Source organism: Ceratotherium simum, chromosome 37, assembly GCF_057802395.1.
Source record: "Ceratotherium simum simum isolate JZ-2026a chromosome 37, ASM5780239v1, whole genome shotgun sequence".
NCBI classification, from domain to species: domain Eukaryota; kingdom Metazoa; phylum Chordata; class Mammalia; order Perissodactyla; family Rhinocerotidae; genus Ceratotherium; species Ceratotherium simum.
This window is the reverse complement of record NC_141936.1, coordinates 13,419,658-13,440,797: the sequence shown is the minus strand read 5'-3', so window position 1 is coordinate 13,440,797 and position 21,140 is coordinate 13,419,658. Positions and strand designations below refer to the sequence as shown.

General features: G+C 43.4%; 1 protein-coding gene across 4 annotated transcripts in view; it reads left to right on the top strand.

Moving 5' to 3' along the window:
- Positions 1-21,102, top strand: part of RHBDD1 (rhomboid domain containing 1) — a 125,934-nt gene extending 104,832 nt beyond the window's left edge. For 3 of the 4 annotated variants that reach the window (XM_087424751.1, XM_004427776.3, XM_087424748.1), the window contains one exon: positions 12,172-21,102. In XM_087424751.1, the coding sequence (XP_087280877.1) occupies positions 12,172-12,266 (95 nt within the window). In that variant the 3' untranslated portion in view covers positions 12,267-21,102. The other variant, XM_087424750.1, reaches the window with a different exon arrangement.
- Positions 21,103-21,140: the final 38 nt, after the last annotated feature.

The window sequence follows — 21,140 nt, the reverse complement described above, 5'->3', positions numbered from 1 at the left end:
ATGTACATAATACATCTCATATCTCAGCCTGTTTCCAGCTACTATTAGTTCTCTATACTGTATCTGGAACCCCAGAGCCCAAGCGAACTTCGTGAATTTCATAGAGGAAACAAACAGGCTGAATTGTATTCTGAAGCCTGTGGGTTTGTAGCCTCCCCTTACCTGTTCCTCACTGGTTTATGTCTTGAGATTTGGGAACTGGTTACTGGCTGAGATCAGAAATCGAGATTCCTGGGCCTTGAAATTCTTTCCCTGCCACCATTTATCTTCATTTCTCGCCTGTAGCCCCATCATCCTCTTGTCCCCATCTCTGCCCAGCCCTAGTGGCATGTTATTTGGCTCTTTGTTCATTTGCCAAACATTTATGATACACCCACCATGTACCAGGCACCCAGGATCCAGAGGTGAATCCCTTTGTTCCTAGGACTGGGTGAGCGACACTGGGCCAGTTTCTCTAGTCTAATGTTGTAACTAATAGACTCTCCAGGGCAATACCATAACTGTATTTGCTTTGTCCTTCAGGGAGCTAGGTTGCATTGGTATCTTACTTTTAAAATCCACATCACCCAGGATTGAGCATAGCACAACCTGGGAAACTACCAGAGTCTCCAGCTCATGGAAAATGTGACAAAAGACCTACTTATACCAAATGCGGTGATGGGGCTGATGGTCAAGGCCAAGTAAAACCCCAGAATGCAACACGGCCATCCTCTGATCCAGGTTTCTCAGGATGGGGCTGGCCGTGTCAGACTCACTCGAGGTGCTTGTGAAAAATGCAGATTCCTGGGTCCCACCACAGACCTCGATCTGGGATCTCCCAAGTTAGAGCGTGGAATCTGCTTCTCACCAAGCTCCCCCACTTGAAAGTTCGGGAATTACTGTTCTAGATCCAGTCTCTAGTCTTCAGTGCTTTGACATGCCATGTTTTTTGCAGGACTGTGACATGGAGCTATTGACGTGGAACTCTGCGGGACCTGATACATGGCTCATCTTATTTGCAGCTAGTCAGTCCCAGCCCCCTTCCCACCCCAGGGCCCACAGCCTCATTTGTCCCGACACATGGTTACCTGCAAGGTTGTCCAGTGTGACCTGGACTTGACCCCGAGTGGTCACTCTCCACAGAAGTTTCCAATTGAAGTTTCTTTATCCCTTTCCAAAGTTCTCCTCTTCCTGGCTCTCCATCTTTTTTTTTCCTTTTTCCTTGATTTCTTGGGATGATGTATTTGTATTTTCTTATGCACAAAGATTAAAAGGTATTTTCAGAAGTTTGAGGTTTCTGAGGGAAATATTGGCTAATTTCAAATGGTCTGTGATTTCAAAGGTCAATGAAAACATTATCTCAGGCCTTTGTTTAAAAGAGCTGGAAATCGTGCTGTCTCTGATTTGAAACTCAAGTCGAAGGGAATGAGAAAAAAATGCAACAGGTCTAAATGTCCTGAAAAATGCGTCTCCACACTTCTATCTGAACAGGGCATTTGAGAACCTGGGCAAAAATCAGTGGTGTTGAGGATTTTGATATTTCTGAGTGGAGGACCTACCTCCGTGCATGAAAGAGGGTGGACTGTGCACCTGGCATGTTACTCCTTGGAGGGAGGGAGCTGCTGTCCCAGGCAGTTATGAACCACTACTTTGAAGGGCTTCACCCACCAGGAAGCACATCCGTGCATCCCTCAGATCGCTGGGGGTCTGCCCCTCAGCAGAGACAGCCAGAACCTGCTGAACCACTGGTTACCAAGCTGCCAACTTCAGACGCCGTCATGGCATCTCTGAGCCTGGGCCGACCAGGACAGTAGCAGCTAAGTCTGGGGTCATAGGCTAAGGAATTAAAAATGTTCTCCAGGGAGGAACCATTGGTGCTGGAGGCCTTTGGACATTTACAGGACTCAGGGAATACTCCATTTGTAAGTCTTGCACATTAGCCTGTTGCCAGGCCAGAGAAGTCCCCAAGTCAAACCATGTTCTGACTGGCTTTAGATAGCTGTCCACTCTGAACCAGTGCGATGTCAGGCACAGTCAAAGTGAGCTCTAGACGGCTTCCTTCATCTCACTTCTGCCTCCCTGACGTTCTGTTGGGGTGGTACAAGAAGTGGCAGAAGGAAGGAAGATTGAGGGAAAGTATAAGTGGGGGTTTGGGTGAAAATGTGAACCAGTAAAGAGAACTACTTTGATTAAGTTTAAAAAAAAATCATTTTTAGTTTTACTGCATCCAGGATTAATTGTCTTATTACCAGAGATTGTATCGTATCTCTTCTAATTTGGAGTGAGAGTGATACAGATCATTCCAGTAAAAGCACTCAGCTATGCAAGGCAGTGTGTACAATAGCAAGAGTAAATTCTGAGTTAGAACTGGTTAAAATATCTATATCCATATCCATGTCCATAACCACATCTGTCTCTCTCTCCCAGTGCCCTGTCAATCTCCTCTGCTCTGGAAGAAAGCTGATATTACATAGAAACTGCTAGATGCCAGCAAATAATTCCCGGGTTTCAGACCATCTAGACAATAAACAACTCCGTAATATTCAGTGCAGCAGCTTCTGTAGAGCCCATCTGTTTCAAAATAACCCTCATTCTGCTTACAGTACGGAATGCTTTGTTGACTGGAATTTGTCCTGGTTTTCTTCAGATTCAGTGTCGTAGGCCTCTGGTTCCACCTGCTGGCCAACGTAAATACTGAAATGAAACCCAGGGTTGGTATTTTCAGTTGAAAGAAAAATCTGAGCTGTAGCTTAATGGTTCCCAAAAGCTAGTGTACGTCGGAATCACCTGGGGGCTCATTAAACATACAGTGGCCTGGGCTCTGTGCCAAGCCTGCCGAATCGGAAACTCTCTCAAACAGCTCTCCTGGTGATTCACACGCTCACAGCAATGTTAGAGAACCACTTCACCTGGAATTCAGGGACCTGGAGCCCAGCGAAAGGATGGGATGCCCCCCTATATTACTCAGCCCCAAACAGAGAAAGTGACAAAGGCTGCTTGAGGTCCCGCTCCTATGTCTTCCGGTTTATCCTGGTAACTCTCGGTAGCGAGGATCAAAGCTTTATTCCCTTGGAACTCGTGCAAAAAGTTTAAATGTGGAAGAGGAACCTGGCAAACACTACTTAAGCGAGTGCTCAAGGTTACATCCCCACTGATCAGTCGTGTGGACAACACGAACCCCTGATGTGATGTGATGGAAGGGCGCTTCATCTGTGCTCTTCTTCTCCAAAACCCATAGCCGCAGTCTAATCAGGAAAAACGTCAGACGTAGCAAATTGAGAGACATTCTATAGGCTACCTGGCTGGTACCCCTCAAGATTGTCAAGGTCACGGGAAACCAGAAAAGACTGAGAAACTGCACAGACCAGAAGAGACTGAGGAGATGTGACAGCTAAATGTGCTGCTGGATCCTGGGATCCTGGGACAGAAAAAGGAAATGAGTGGAAAACTGGTGAAATCCAGGTGAAGTCTGGAGTTTATTAATAGTAATGTACCCATCCTTATAAATGGTTTCTTAGTTTTGACAAATATACCTTGATAATGTAAGGTGTTAACATTAGGGGAATTGAATTGTCTGTATTATCTGACAACTTGATTGTAAATCTAAAATTATTCCACAATAAAACATTTATTCAGTGCGGGGGCAGAGGGCACTGAATTAGACTGAATGAGTTGGAGGACATTGCCAAGGAGCACGGCATGGCCTGTTCTCTGCCCAGCGGCCAGAAGTCAGGGCGAGGCTGGCCGACAGGGCAGCCAGTGCTCTCTGGAGAAGCCGCCAGGCCGCAGGCGTAGAGGAGGCAGGTTGCTGGTGTGGCCCATGTGCCCTCTCCCATCTGTAAGCCAGCCAACCCCGATGTCTCAGTGGGGACCAGACAATTGTGGGATCTTGCACCTCTGTGCAGAGGTCTGAAATGTCTGCTGCAGCCCCCTCATTGCACAGACGAGGTGCCTGAGGCCCGTGGAGGAGAAGTGACTTGTCCAGGGTCCTGGTGGAGCCGGGATGCGAACCCACATCTAGTGAAGCGTGATCTTTTTCCACAGTGTTTCTCAGTGACTTGATGAGTCATCTGCAATCGAATCACCTGGGTGCTCATTAAAATGCAGCTTTCTGGGCTCCAGCACCATTTAATGCATGAGACTCTCTGGCAGTGGGATCTGCTAATCTGCATTTTTAACAAGTTCGCCATCATTATACACACTAAAGTTTGAGGACCACTGTAGCAAATTGGGCAACTGTCCAGTTCATAGTCTCTCCAGGATTATCTGGCTTTGCCAAAGCCTCTTGCCCTGGGGCTACTGAAGGGCTGGGACCCCAGCTCTGACTCCTGCCTTTATGGACCAGTTGGTTGCTGTTCCGTGGAAACTATGCTTTTAGGGCCGGGGCTGTCAGGAAGCCAGGAAGGGGAGAATTCAGCCACAGCCACTCTTTTAGGATGAAGGCCTTAGCAAGTGGCCAGCAGCAGGGCCAGAACCCAATATGTCTCAGAGGAGGCAATTTTTTATCTTTTTGAGCTCAATTTATTATACTTTAAATACCCTTTTACCCACTACCCTCACCTTTTTTTAAAATAATGAAATTAAAACTTACTCAAAGATAACCCAAGATCAAGAATCAAGAGGAGGTTGGCAATGGGACTTGTATCCAGGCCCTGAGGAGGCCACTAGAAGTTCCTTCCTGCTCTTCCTTCCACACCATGGCCCCACCTTAACATCACATTGGCGAGCCTCCTCCACCTGAGAGATGAAGGCCAGAGCTGACAAAGGGCCTAAGGAGTCCCGAGACTGGAGCAGGCCTGAGAGTTCCCAGAGTGGAGTCCAGCAAAGGTGCAGGACCTGTGCTGGTCCTGCCACGGCCCCATCTGCAGGCTGGTGTGGAATCTCAATCAGAAACATCAGGAGAGATCAGGGATGGCAGCCACCCTTCCTGGGCAAGTCAGGCACGTTTGGCCCTGGGGATTCTAAGAGGAATGTGAGGTTTTAACATTCCAGAGGGTTTTGATCCTTTTTCTAGCATTGCCCATACTCACATATATGTTTTTGATCAGAACTCCCTCCCTCCCCACAGACGACTTCCTTCTTCTACCTTCAGTTTTCTTTTTCTGTTATAAAGTATGTTCTCAAATCTGTGCCTCAGGACAAGGCCCACGTCCGGTTTCTCTCTGTCGTCCCAGCCAGGCGCATCAGGCCCCTCATGTGTATGAAGCATGAGAATACAGAAATGACAGACATCCTTTGTCCTCAGGGAGCCCTGTGTCTAGTTTTCCAAGAATTTTCATAAATTTGTCCAGTGAATAAAAATAAATACAGTCCCAAAGTATATGGAATAGGGAAGGAGATTCTTGAGATCGTCAACCTCTTTCAGTTTCCAGAATCAGCTGATATGGGTAAACTGAGGCACCTGCAGATTGCTGACCCAAGGGCACTCGGTTTTAGAGCAAGGAAAATTTGAAACATCCTAAGTCATCATTAAATGTATGTAAAAGATATTTGAAAATCATTTCTAGTGTCATTAAAATTCCTCTTGATAAAGTGCTCATGTGGTGACAGCGTTTTCAAAGGATTTAAGACAGGTTGATTAAAAAAATAGAAAAGTTTCTTTAGTATTAAAATCCACATCCATTTGTTTTAGAAACCAGCTTCGTGTTACAGTGATTTCTAACGAGAGCCGGACGCTCTGCTCCTCAGCCTCTTTCCTTTCTTGCTGCTCCCCTAGCACAGTGTGGTAGAAAGCGCATCGAGAACTATTTCTGTAAAAAGTTATAAACTGTTCTGTTTAAAAAATACTTGATAGTTAACTACCAACGCTGACTTTTGCAGCTGGGCCTTTTGCTAAAATATATACCTTGTCAAAGGAGATCCTAATCCTAGATGCTTTCAGTTGTCAAAAAATCTTACTATTTGCAATAAGCATTATCTAAGGCAAGAGGTCAATTCTTTTGTTCTTACTGCTTTTTAAACAGATCCTGTCTCCAAATCACAGTTAAGGCAGTAATAATGTTCAGGTTTACCAATTCTGGCTCGGGATTAAGGAAGACGACTAATACACCTCATGTCTGGAGCAGAGTAGGGAAGGATCTGGGTTTGGATCTTGACTCAGCCACTGACCAGCTGTGTGGCCTTGGCAAATTACTTGAAATCTTTAAGCCTCAATTCCTTGTCTGTAAAATAAACAAGGAAATTCCACTTGGAAGGATAAGTAGAATAAAAACCATGCATAACAATATGGATGAATCTCACAAACATAACGTAAAATGAAGCCACTCACAAAGGGTACATTCGTAAATGTATGAATCCATTTATGGACAGAAATAGACAAAACGAATCTACACTGTTAGAAGTCAGGATGGTGGGTACTCTTGGGTATGGGAGTAGTGACTGGAGGAGAGCACGTGGGGAAATATTCTGTATTTCTATCTGGATGTTGGTCCCATATGTTCAGTTCATGAAATTAATCAAGTTGTACACTTCTGAAAAAGGAGGGAAGAGTAAGGGTGAAGGCGTAGCAGTTGCCCAGCAAATGTTCACTGTCTCCCTCTTGACTTTCTGTTCTAGAGGTCGGACCGTACATTGTCTTTATTGCAAGAAACACTAGACCTGACATAGCGGACCCAATGTTCTAGGTTACTCAAATTGCTGACTGGATTATAGCCTGTTGATTTTCAGTCAGTCGTGGCCATTAAAGGTCCCCAAAATTAACCACGCAGAACAAGGAGAAAAGTACAACAGGTAAAGTAGCAGCTGAGTTGCTCTCCATTTCAAAGCTTCTCATTTTGAGATTCCAAATATTGTTTCAGAATGAGGAAATCCCCACTGTTGCTGACTTGACTGGGTGAGGAGTAGAAATGTGAATTTTTCTCTCTCAAGTTACATCTAAATGTTACCATTCTTGTAAGCCATAATGAAACTTCCATTTGTATGAAAGTTGTGAGGTTTTAGGTGAATTTCAAATTATTTTTAGAGAGAGAGAGAGAGCTCGATCGATCGATGGATGATTATAGTTAGTGACTCGAAAAGTAAAGAGGTCTTAGTGTCCTTAAGCATCTCCCATTTTCAGAGACTGTCTTGCTCAATTGTTGGACTTGGGGTTTCTTCCAGGCCCTTTTGGTCTTTGTCAGTAAATGACTTCACAACCATCCTTTCCGAAGGCATTTTGGAAGCTTTATCATTCATAGAATTCTAATAAAGTAACATTTTTGAAAGAGAGAATGTGGGTCCCGTGCTGCTGCCCTCACCTGACAATAGAAATCCCGGAGAACACTGCTGATATATTTAGAGGTTTCCTCGTTTGTGAAAAAAATTTTTTTTAAGTGATTGCTTCTTTAGCCCCCTAATTTAAGGGAAAGATATGCCCTCCTGCAACTTCACTTTAGTATAATTTCACTGAATGGTGTAGAGTGCTCATCAGATCATGGGCAGGATCTATGAATAGCAGCAGATTAAATGTCTCTATTTATAGGGACGTCGAACAGTAGGGAAAATGGCCATCAACTCATGGCATTCTTTTTAGCAATTCTGATCTGGATGAAATTGCTTCTCCTCCCTTAGATGTAAAATGCAGAGGTACTGCATTATACATAAGAGTAGAGAACTGAAATTTTTTCCATCAAGAACCACGAATCAATAAATCTTACGATCTCACTACTGGTGCTATAATTGAGCTAAATTGTCATAAACTGGGCACTGTTCCTGTGGTTCTTTGAAGCATGCTCACTGTTTCCTTGAGTAAAATTGAGGGCTGACCTCCATTTACAGGAACACAGAGGCAAGGCTCATAAATACTAATATTCTGTACCAAGTTCATCAGAGCAGGGCCATTTCACCCCAGACTGTAGACATCCAATGCATGATTTAACTCAGCGGGGAAAAGAAGGTCTTGGCTGGGCTCTCCAGCTTCCCCAGTGACTGGAAGGCTCTTGCAGGTGACAGAAATGTGCTGCTAACTGGAGGTTGTTAATTACCTTTTTTGTATCTATTTCTTAGAAGGCAAATATTTAGTAATTAGCAACTCCATGTTGTGTACAAAACACTGCTAAATGGTCTGCAAACAGAATTGGGCTCTATCTTTTAAGAAATCACTGCTTTTGTCATTTTATTTTATATCTGTCTATACAGAGTTAATGATACTAACAAGTAGACATTTAACACATGGTTCCTAATGATGTTAGAGATTAAGAATCATTACATCCACTGCTCATCAGGTATTTACTGCACACCTGGCACTCAGCTAAGCATTTCATATGCATCATCTCTTATCCTCTCAGCAGCCCAGCAAAGGAGCTACTCTTACTATTCCCATTTTATAGATAAGGAAACTAAGGCCAAGCGAAAGTAACCTACTTACTCAGGGATATGTAGCTAAAAAGTAGTGAAGTTGGGATTTAATCCCAAGCCGTCAAATTCCAGTGTTGTGGAAAGGACCCTGGCAGCCTCCCTCACAAGCAAACCAACTAGAGCCTGCCAAAATGAAGACTTGCTTGGGGAGCCCCCTGGGGTTCCAGGCAGAGCTAGGAAGTCATCTCCCCATTCCCTACCAATACCTTTTCCATTATATCCCTGGGGACCTCCTGTCTTTTCACCACCCGGCTGAGGCCTGTCCAGATCTTTTCTCCATGCTTAACAAATATAAGTACATATTGAAAACACATTTCTAAGACCCTTTGAGAAATGCAGAAGATCCTGGAGGCTATGGAGAGAAGTAATAGACTATGTGACACAAGTGGAAAATATAGAAACGGTTTAAAAAGTAAATGAAAAAGTGGGGAATTGGAAGACAGAACTTAGCTGAAACAGAGTAGAGTAGCCAGAAGGCCTTGTCCGCAGTGTGGCACTTACCCAAAGCAAAGATGTGACAAACGGTGTGGGTGGGTGGCTGACTGACATCAAACATGTAATTGTCTTCAAAATATCAAAGATTAATTTACACTTGGAAGCTTCCCCCAAAATTAACTGAGATTGAGAACAGTATAGTGTTCAAGCCTGAAATGAAGTAATTAAGTCATTCTTCAGGCAGTAGGGTGGCTTTGATATTATCAGAAACACTGAGTTTGAAGGATTTAAAATACTCATAAAATCAGGCCTGATTAAAAATCGGGCATTGTCATTGTTGTTGTTGTTGTTGTTGTTGTTGTTGTTGTGCTGTGATATCCAGGGTCCTTCTGGTGATGTTAGAAAGCCGAACCACTCTAGTAGCCAGTGGGATTTAAGGGGACCCAATGTGGGAACTTTGTAGTCACGTCTGTGATGATAGCAGAGTTCCATAGAGCTGAGGACTTAGGCTGGATCTTATTCTTTTTCTCTTTTCAAATAGCAGTGAGCTCCCCACATATCCACAAAGAAAAGGGACACTCTGGGTTTGGCGGGAGGGTAGGGATGGTGAAAGGGTGTGAGGCTTAAGGCATTTGGTGTATAAGAAGTGATGGCGATGGGGGGTTGTGGAAAGAACCAGAGGTGCCGTCAGAAGACCTAGGTTCCAGTTTTTCTTCCCCTCGTGCTAGCTTTGTGACTTTCGGTGTGTCCCTAACACTCTCTGAGCCTCAGTTTCCTTGTCTGTAAAATTGGGATCATAAAATTGCTAGTAAAAGGTAATTGAAATAGGGCACCTTAACAGGGCTCTGTCAGCAAAAGAGTGATTATTGTTCCTCTCTTGATGTGAGATTTCTACTTCAGCGTGTGGCATTTCTTCTGTTGGCTCAGCCCTGGTTCTCTTCTAAGGCCCTGTGAATGGGTCCAGAGAGCCTTTGTACTGGCTGCGCATTTTGAGAGCTGGACCCCAGGAACCTTCACAGCCTGCCTCTTCTAATTCCTCCCTGCGTTTCCCTTTGTGGAACTGTTAATGCTCAGGCTTTTTCTTTTGGACTCTGATTCCCTTTGGGAGTCGGAGCACTCTTTCAGCTTCCGTGGGCTCGTGCCCTGTGGCCCAGAGTCAACATGCCACGTTGAGCTTGCTTCTGACTCTGCCCACAGCTGTCCCAACATTTCCCTGCCCAGCTGGAAGCGGGTGTCACATACTGGCCTGCGCTCATAAGTGCAATTAAGAATAGTCTTGTTGTTAAAAACAACTGTGAAAGGAAAAGCAGGATTTGGATCTCATCATATAAAACAATTTTAAGCAATAAACTAATGGTAATTGGATTCATGAGTTTCTCTGTAATTTCAAAGCATTTACCACTCTGAACAAAGAGACATTCCTTTTCAAATATATATGTCCAGTAAAACTGTTAATCTTATAGTATTCATAAAAGCTTTATGGTGAAAGTTGTATAAGCCTATAATGTGTTTGAACATCATCTTTAATGAAAGTTGATAAATTGACGATTATTTCACTGTGTCAAAAAAACCTTGAAGTAGAAGTTACCCAGCAGGAGTGAGTGTGGAGCTAGGCCTGCCCAGTTCACTTTAGAGTGTACTAGTCAGGAAGAGTTACGGGGGAGTCAGGAGGGGGCATTCTCCCATGGTCTCAAAAGGAAAGGAGAATCAGATATGGGCAAGCATTGGGCTCTCCATTACAGTGGGGAAGCAAAAACATTAAAAGAGTTACCGTTTGACTGCCGTTTTTAAATTTCTCATCGTCTGACAACTGAAATTCCAGTGTGGATTGAGGGAACTGACTCTGGGTTTCACACTGCTTTCTCTAACATCTTGTCATTACAGTCTTAACAATTGCCATGTCCATATATTACCTGTAAACATCTTTGACAAGGCACCACACTTGGAGAGAGAGCAGGTGGGATCAGCTGTTCGCTTGTTTCCCCTCCTGGCTCGAACCCCCTCGCCCACCCACCCTTCCCAGCTGAGCCAATGCATCCAGAGTATTTGGCTCCCCGAGTCAATTGTTTCAGAAGTTCAAGGGGCAGTGTTGAATGTAGTTGTCTGGCTGTAACATATACCTTTGAAAGTTATAGGCAGGTGCTTCTGAGTCAAGACCGTATGTTTCCTGAACAGCTACTGTTGTCCGGAACTGTATCAGGTCCTGGGGAGCAGAGAGAAGTGTCTGAGTGGTTCCCTGCCCTGTTAGAGCTTATGATCCTAGCAGGAGAGAGAAGAGTGTGAACAAACGGTTGCCCTGTCTTTCAGGATGTGATGACTGTTACATGAGAACTACCAAGAGGAAGGTGCTAGAGGCTCAAGAGCTTGGATTGGGAGAGAGCTCTTCCGTCAGGGGTGGCCAGAAGGCAGTGCAATTTTGTGGGGGCATTGGAAGATGAGGAAGACTTGGTTGATGTAGATGATGGGAGAGGGCCTTTCAGAGAGAGTTAATAGGGTTAGCAGAGGCACAGAAATGGAACAGTACCATCTTTCTGGTCCACGTGCTTAAAAGTAAACCTGCTGCTGACCTGTGTCTATTGGTGATGCTCTGCATGGCTGCCTCCTGGAGGACATTGAAGCTCTTTGATTAGATTTAGGTTGCTGCTTCCTTGAGGTCAAGGACTGTCTATTTTTATTCTTTTATTACTCAACATGATGCCTGGAAGAGTGTTTTTTATGTAGTGATTGAAAAGCTTATATCATTGTAAACTGTATTTTTGGTATGTTTGCAGCCCAAGAAACCCTTTTCAGTAATGATTTCCATGATCCTTCATATGATCTTCAAATATTATGCCTGAATTTTTGTCTGTCTGCCTGGATATTGGTCATTATGGTTACACAGTCCCGGCTCTGAGGTCCATGATGCCCCATGGGTGCTTGTGCATGTCAAGCAGGCGTGATTCCCACTGGCCAGGGAGATGCAGGAGGCGGCAGGTTGGAGGGAAGAAAAGGGAGTGGGACCTGAAGGCTGATCCAGAGAAACCAACCAGCATACTCAGTGGGGAAGTTAGAGATGGTGAGAAGTTATTTCTGGGCATTAAAAAATAAACGAAACCCTTGAGACGTTATGGAAGTTAAATGATGCAAATTATGGAGCATGGTGGAAGAAAAAGTAAAAATGCAAGGACTGTTAAGAAGCTTCAAAATGCGTCAAATTAGGTTTGTGGACTGGACCACACTAACAATATTTACTTGATGTTGAAATTTAGTATTGACAGCTGAAGTTGAAATATGTTTGTTATGTTTCTGTCTTGTGCTAAAATAAAAATGACACTCAAGTCATTGGGTGTTTCCCCCCCTTGGAATCCTAGGATACGGTGCCCTATAAATGTCAGAATGATGAATAGGCACTGCTTCATTCTCCCTTGTGCTTTCTCACTGCAGGAAATAGCAGAAGTAGCCCCCCGCCCTATGGGTTCCGGCTCTCACCAGAAGAAGAAATGAGGAGACAACGGCTTCACAGATTTGACTGCCAGTGAGGTGGCACAGCATCTCAGGCAAATGTGATCCAGTTGTGTAATTATTGCCATTTGGTTCATCCCCCAAGCCCTACTTGGTTTTAAACCAAAGCAGCGTGCACTATTGTCCCAGATTGCTCCCGTCTGCCTTGGCCACTGTGAATCTAGATTCACAAGCACATTGACTTGTCTTGAAACCAGACTTGAATGCAGCTCACAGCTTTCTGGGAGTGGCCCTTCTCCTGGCCTCGTCCTATCTCACAGACAGGTCAGTTCCTCCATGTAGGGACCAGTTTCCACCCTCCATTCTCTCCCTGATGACTCAGCGGTACCTCTGCCTTGTTTTGTTTTTGAGGACTGTGACCTTCACCAGGAGGTTCCTTTTCACCAGCCCGGAAGATTAGGCTCTCATTCTGCCCGGCATGCCCAGTATTTGATGTGGCAAGAAATGAGGCCCCATCCCTTGTCGTCCTGGCCCATTGCCATGGTGACTTTCCAGGAACACGATGTGGCTACCATGGCAATATGCTCTTCTGGTCTCCCTTGGGCCCCTGCGTCAGGGTGGTGTTGACAGTGTACTAGCTTTGCTCCTATATTGCTCTGCCTTTAAAGAACGTTCTACTGGAAAAGCTTGAGTAAGACCTCAGGTGGGACACCCACCGCCACAGTCCATTAGATAGTGGGTGGCACCAACAATTTGGGCTCACACAGCGTCGCCAGTGACAATATATGTTCCTGGAGATGTGACTCGTGTTAATCAGCAAAGCAGCAGCAGGTGCCATGTACAGAGTAGAGCAAAGGCCTTCAGGAGGTTGGTCACTGAGAAATCCCTCTTGAGGAAGTATTTTTTTCCTCATAAAAGTGCCTTTTAAATGGCCACTGTAACAGCCACTTGTCCTGCCCAAGTGTCCGAGACACTCTCCTGGCTCCTGCAATGTTATAACCCACAGACTATCCAAGTCACTTAAGGAGCTTCCTGGTGCTTGTGTTTTATGAATCAAAGGCCAAAGTCAAATATCACTGATGTCTTATTGTGACTGAGATATTTATTTTTAAAGAGAATTGCAAGCAGAAAAGAATCTTCCTATTTTGATTCATCTAGCATTTATATACAGTTTTCTGGTTATGAAAGTAATATATATGCCCTATATACACAAAAAGCAAACAGGAGGGAAATATATCCATATATTAGTAGAGGTTATTTAGGGGATAGAGTACATAGGATTTTGCTGTCTGTCTTTTTACAATTTTATATTGTAATCTTTTTAAAATGTGTGTATGTGTATGTACATGTAATCTTTCCGCAATCAGGAAAACTGATTTATATAATAATAAATCAAGAAATATATAATCAGAAAAATGGACTTAATAAGAACTGTGTCTCCATTGAGGAAATTTACAATATAAACAAAAATACAAATAAATAAATGTAGAATTTTAAAATCACCTATATTCCCACCACTTACAGGTGCCAGGGTTAACATTTTGGGGATATTGCCTTCTCAGTTCTTTTATACATTTGAAAAATTTGGAGCATACCAACTGTGCAGTTTAGTATCCGGTTTTTAATCTGAACTGACCTGGGAGAGGCATTGACACTTGCATATAAATGAGCTAAGAAGCCACTGAGTCCTGGGAGTACTTTGACCTGCCTGCTGCCCGCATGATACCTGAGCTCCTTTGGTTAATTTATAATTGATGTAAAGCCACAGCTTGTTTCTAATAAGAATTGTATCTGTAAGTCTGGTAACTTCAAACGTGTTTAAATTCGTACGTTCAAGCTAAATGTCATTCCTCTCTCTCCCAAACTCCAGGAAACCCCCATTCTCCTCATTAGAAATAACCTCATTCTTACACGCCATCTTCTCATAGCACATTGAAAAGGTAATTCTGTTGTAACACTTATATCTTGCCCTTATTATTATTTGTGCACAACTAGACATGCTTTCTACACTGGAGTGTGGCTTATGAATGGCTCCGGGACGAGGCTTGTGTCTTGTCTTTCTACACTTTCCCACTCTCCCCCTCCACCACACAAAGGCTGTCCCTGGGAGGGGCTCATTAAATGTTTCTCCAACCAGAGTGTTTTTTCAGTTGCATTAAAAGTCCCACCACTGTATATGGAAGTTTGGGTTTTTTTCCTTTATTGCTGTTGAGTCCAGTTGAGTACCTCCATGTTCTATTTGATGTGTCAAATACGAAGATGCCAGAATTGGATTTCGGATGGTATAACTATAATATTCATGCCTTCTTTATTTATGGAGTGGAACATCACTAAACTTTTAGACATGTGGAAAAGGCCATTTTAGTTATAAATATAAACCACTTAGCAAGACAGTAAAGATGTTCTAGAAATTATTATAATTACTTTGTTCAGGTAATAGGCTTATTATTTTCAATGTCCATCTTATTTTTTTCTCAGAATAAGAAATCTCCAAAGTTATAACAACAAACTGGAATTGGGTTGAGAAAGACAAACAAAAGCAAGTGTATTAGACTAATTATCTCTAATAGGGAATAAGCATTTAGAGCTGGTTTTTAAATTTGGTTTCTTTACTGAATAGTAATTTCCTGATTGTCTGTTAAGCATCCAGTTCCCACAGTTTGGTTGTGGTCAGTCAACTTATGAGACCTCTCAATTCAGAATCTCTCCTGGGTTCTCAAGATGAGGGAGTGGTTAAAATTGCTTCCTCTTAATGATCTTGAGTGTATTGCCTGTGATCCCAAAGTTGTATGTAATTGTTCAAGCCTCCTCCATCCTTTTGAGTTGTCTGCTGCTGAGGCTCAAGCAGTAAATAGCTGGTTTTAGTAGGATCGGGGCTAGTCTACATATCTGGCCCGTGTTCTGCCACCTGGGGAGTGAGTAAGCTAGAGGGATGAGATCCACTACCCAAAACGGACTGCAAGAGAGGGTGAGGCAGGCCTGGCCTCCTTGTTCCCAGTCTTAGTTTCTCTAGAGAGATTCAATATTCAGTAAAGAATTGTAGTTAATTAGTCATTTTTAAAAAACAAACATGTCATTTTTTCCTTTCCCTTCCCATGGATTATTGCAGTCATTTCCTAATTATTATTATTATTTTTGCCCTTAGTCTTTCATTGTAGAATTGCAGACTCTCTGCTTAAAAGCACCTTGAAATCTCTCAAGTCGTTGCTTTGCTCAATACTTAAAGCACCTCTTCACTCAGTTGTACAGAGCTCTGCCAGTTGATCTTGCAGAATCTGCTCTTGATGCCACTCATCGTCTCAGTACCTTTTGTCGTCTCTCTGTTGCCAAAGGATAAAGGTCAGGCTCATTAGCCTCAACCATGGGGCTCCAGCCAGCCTTTCGACCTCATCCCCTCGTATCTATAACCGAGTCTGCGCTTGTGCTGACTGGTCTCCCCACCCAAGCCATGAGCTTTCCTGATCCTGTGACTAAATTGTGATGTGCTTTTACATGGGACAGCCTTTTCCTCTTAGCCCATCCAGACCTCCCTGTCCTGCCCCCAGACACCGCAGCCGAGAAGGATCCCACCCCCATCAGATCCACTGCTCTTGTTAGGTGTTCCTCACAGTTTCCACAGGCCACTTGAATGCTGGTTATCCTGCAATGAGAGGATGTCTTTCTCTTTAGATTGTAAGTTTCATGAGAGCAGGGACCATGACTCTGTTTCTGTGTGTCTCCTCACAGTCCCTTGAAAAATGCTTTGTCTAGAATATCAGAACTAATAAATGCATGTGGATTGAAACAGAAGCTCATTTATACCATCACCAGGGGCACGCATAAAAAGATATGCCTGTTGCTTGTTGGTATTGTAGTTTTTTTTGTTTTCCTTGAATCACATCATCAAAAGAATAATTTGAAGGAAAGCATTTGCCCATAAAAACCGAGAATTTGGGGCCTTTCCCAAGTCTTCATAAGATGACGTGCTTACTGATCAGGTTGTGGGGAGAGAGCACTAACCTCGTGTGTCGGTCTGAAGGCACACTCCACTCCGCTGAAAGCTGCAGCCTAGTGCACAGAACTCCAGATTCCAGCATGCCCAAGAAAGATCCCCAAGGAGTCCCTGTGAATGCCACCAAATCTGGCCACTGCACTTTTGCAGGTATGTGTTTGATATGTCTATGTTAACATTGTTTTTCTTCTGTGGTATGGAGGGGCAGGGAGAGAGTCATCTCGACATCTTGTTCAGATGACAAAGGAACTGGCAGATTTGAACATACGACTTATACTTTATCAAGGAAAATGGAAACATTCTAACAGAAATCATTACATTGGGTGGTAATACATGTTGCTGCTTGGGAAGAGAATGGGGTAGTAAAATCAATAGTATCGTGTGGCCTAAGGAGGCTATTGGAATCTGGGGTACACACAAGCAAAACCTGAGACAACACTTCCGCCACACAGCCCTCTATACACAATACTTGACGTGGGTCCCTTCTCTATGGAAACGAGCTGCTCACCCACTGGCCAGGCTTTCTGCCTGGAAGTTGTTTCCTTCTCTCACTTTATTTCACCCTAAATACCTTATGTAGTGTCTGGAGGGAACTGCTAAAGCAAATAAACCAAAAAACGGTGTGATTTTATAGATTCTTGGTATTTATTTGAGGTCCTTAAAAGTTATTTCACTTTAACCTTGAGATGTTATCTCTTCATAAGATCCTCTCCCTCAACAATTTAAATTATCTTGCTTACCCTTAGTAGCAGGTAATTTTCCAACAGTTGAACAAAGTCTTCAGAATCTCATTAAAGAATAGCCCCAGGGCCAACCTCCCTGCTACTCAGAGTGGGGCCCCCGGGCCAGCAGGGCCAGCAGCACCTAGGAGTTCAGACTCCTGCCCTCAGACCAATTGAATCATAATCTGCATTTTAATAGGTCCCAAGTGCACATGAGTGGATAGAGAAGATGTGCTACATATATACAATGGAATATTATTCAGCCATGAGAAAGGAAATCCTGCCACTTGTGACAACTGGATGGACCTGGAGGACATTATGCTAACTGAAATAAGCCAGAGAGAGAAAGACAAACACTGTGTGATCTAACTTATGTGTGTAATCTAAAAAAAAAAAAAAAAATCCAACTCAAAAACAGAGTAGAATGGTAGTTACTAGGGAGTGGGGGAAACAGGGAGATGCTGGTCAAAGGGTGCAAGGTTTCAGTTAACTATGAGATGAATAAATTCTGGGTATCTAAGCACAGTGACTTTAGTTAATAACACTGTATTGTATACTTGAAATTTGCTGAGAGAGTAGATCTTAAGTGTTCTCATCACGGGAAAAATAAATGAGAATGTAGATGTAGAAGGACAAAAAACTGGTCTCAGGTGGGTTTTTTTGGTTTTGTTTTGAGAAAAACAAAAGTCCTTCTCAAATTGCACTGCACACAAATGCATTTCAAGATGATCATCAGTTATCTGCTGGGATTGTAACAGCCATCTCAGAGAACCAGTCGTCCTGTTTTCAGTTTCAATGCCAAGGCTCAGAGAGGTGAAGTGAGGGATCCAGGATCAGCAGCTAGGAACTGGTAGCACCTCCTGCTGTTTCTGTTGTGCTGAGCAGGAAAGAGAGGAACTGCTCTCAGCAGGAAGATTAAGTTAGAGGAAAACAACTTACCTGCAGCCACACACCACTTTCCTCCAGCAAACAAGGTGCCATCACCAGTGCTTGTGAACAGCAGCTGTGTGTGTCAGCAGTGGGCCGGCCGGAAGTACCAGAGGTGGAAGTTCCTCCTCGTTTATCAGGAGAGCAGAATAAATGGTGTAACCAACCTGTGACAACATGTCTGGTTGGATCCACCATTTATTGTGTGAATTGTAAAGCAGACTGCTTTGCGACTAGAAGAACGTTTTACTCCTCCTTTTAAAACTTTCCTACTTTTTCCAGACAAATAAGTTAAAATGATTACTGATTGATAATTTCATCTTTAGCTGATAAAATTCTAAACACTAAGTATATAATCATTGAGGAGGCAAACCACCCCCTAGAATAACATGTGACAGGAAGTGCCTGGCTGAGAAATGGCAGAATGAAAACAGCTAAGTTGGCTGGTGCTGCAGTAACTGGGCCTCCAGGTGCTTCTTTCTCCAACTCAGAGCAGTTTTCCTGGATGGCTGATCTCAGACATCAAGGGGCTCCAGAGGCCTGGCTGGTTTTCATGACGCTGCAATATAGGCCTTCTGGGCTTCCCCAAATCGCTCTGGCCTCATGGGCTCCCCACCACCATCCCTCCAAGAACAGCTGTAGTCTCCACTGAGCAGCGCGGGCTGCCTGAGGACCCATGACTTGGGGCTTTGAGTGATCGCAGCAGTTCAGGGCCCCAGAGTGACATCTATAGGGGACCCTCTATTTTCTAATCGATCCACAAATGAGGAAGCTCCTGGGAGGCGACGGTGTAGTGAGTTAAGACCACGGTCTTGAGCAACAGACAGAATAGGATTCACATGCTACTGGGCGCTGATGGTATGACCTTGAGCAAGTTACTTATTCTCTCTAAACCTCAGTTCCCTGGTCTGTAAAATAGGATCGTCAAGAGGCTGAGAGGGAGCACATACAGCAGAGTCAATACAGTTCCTGTCGCATGGAAGGGGCTCAAGAAATGTTAGTTAAATATCATTATTTCTCTATCAGCTGAGAGGTTGGACCAAATACCACTGACGTTCCCTCCTACTTAAAAAGAGTAACTCCGTGAAACAGTTACTGAATATCAATGCCTAACCCCTGACTTCCAGTTACTAAGGTTATCAGTAACGTACCTTACATTGTATATCTCCTTGTAGATGTATCTCGTTTAATCCTCAGAACAACACTGTGAAGCAGGTAGACTCATTCTCTTTCAACTAATGGGACAACTGAGGCCCACGGGGTCTGAGCCCTGGCCCACTGCCCACGCAGCTCACCAGTGGCTGATGCAGACCCTCTGGCCTGAGACCTGGTTTCATGTCCACCCTGCAGGCCATCTTTGTATGCAGGACAGTGTTTCCCAGAATCCCATCCTGCCCCCAGTAAAGGTGGTCACATTCCACACCCTGCACTCACTCTTCCCATCAGCAGTTCACACTTTACCATGTGACCTGTTTTCCCCATTAAGCCAGGTGCAAGGTGGGTCATACTAGAGGGAGGTAAAAAAGGAAACACTCTTTGGCTTGAAAGAAAAGAAATGCACCAAATAAAACACAGTTCTTTTGGGAGGTCATCACAGAATTTTATAGATAATAAACGATGTTATAAATTGTAAGGCAACAAAGATTTAAGTGTCAATAGCAGACCAGACATCTGGCAAATGTTACATGTTGAAAGTCTTTAACTTTATAACCATAGGTTAGAGAAAGGGATGAAATTTATTCGACACGTTTCACATTTTTTTCCTATGAATCATTAAATATTTAAGCACCATAAAATTCAAGCATTTCACATGGATGTGGCAGCCAGCCTGAGTGATTTAAAATGCATTATGCAGAGTCTCTGGCAGATAATAACAGTGACAATAGCAGAGTACTGATTTTTAATGTCAATTGTTTTGTTCCCTGCAGAACTTCCTGATAACGTCCCTGCGGGAAATTGTGATTTTTTTTTGCGTGTGGTACAGTAACTTTGAGACTTGAAATAAAATAGCATTCCCAAAGACATTAAGAATTGGCCAGGTATAAATAACTCTAATCAGTAATTTATATGCCCTGTGAGAATCATAATATAATTCTACTATGGAAAAAAAAACAAGGAAATATTTTTCATATTAAATGGTTTGTTTTAAATAGAAGATATGACCATAATAAATATACAATGACTGCTATGTGCTAGGCATAGGATCTAACTTAATTTTCAATGCAAGTGTAGGTGTCGTGTCCCATTTTATAAAAGGAAAATGGGGCTCGGGGAGTTGGTGTAACTCACCCAGGATAACAGGCTGGAAAATGACCAAGCTGGATTCAAACCTGGATTCAACCAACTCTCAAGTCCATATCTTTCCACTATTCTTGCAGCCATACCAAATAAAAATGACAATGATCAGATTAGTCTCATGAGCTGATAGAAACACAAATCTAATGGAGTTTCCTGGAACACATAGAATGATTTGCCTTATTATAATCTATAAGAGCCTCAAAATAAAATCTTTGATAAAGTCCAGTTTTAGTGGACCATTCCGTTGACTATTTTCCTAAGCACCGATAACATGTATACAAACTTTGTAGACGCAATCTTGTACTAGGAACCTCTTATATCGTGAGGGAATGCAGGTTACAGCATGAGTTAAGTCACATCACATTTCAATGAAGAGTCTTCTCTCAGCCAAACCTCTCAAATCTTATCCCTGAAATCTCAGTTTATGGAAAAAGAAGCTATTTTTCAGGAGTGGGTGATGGTTAAAGCTTACCAATTGGCTTTCCATCAGCAAGTGTAAGAGAAGATTGTGGGTGTGCAGATAGGTTGTCACATTCGAATATTTTGAAATAAGAAATGGTTCATACTTGTTACCATTTTGTCGAAAAGAACCCTATGTGCAGAGTTGAACATCTAATGCCTAATGATGCTTATTGAATTGTCATTGAAAAAAGAATTGTGTCGATAATGTGCTCAGCTCTGCGTAGGCACTGGGCATACAAAGTGAGTAAAGCATGGTCCCTGCCCTCACGGAGCTTACATTTTAGCAAGAGAATGAAGGAAGTGGGATGAGACATTCTAGGAGCAATGAGGGAACAGAGAGAGTGGACAGGCCTGTTATTTGTGCTGGGAGCAGCAGAAGAGAGTCCAAGTCTTCCTGGGGAAACAAACACACACACCAACTAATTCAGTTTTAAAGATAAGTAGTTGGGGTCGGCCCCGTGGCTTAGCGGTTGAGTGTGCATGCTCCACTACCGGCGGCCCAGGTTCAGATCCTGGGCGCGCACCAACGCACCGCTTCTCCACTGAGGCCA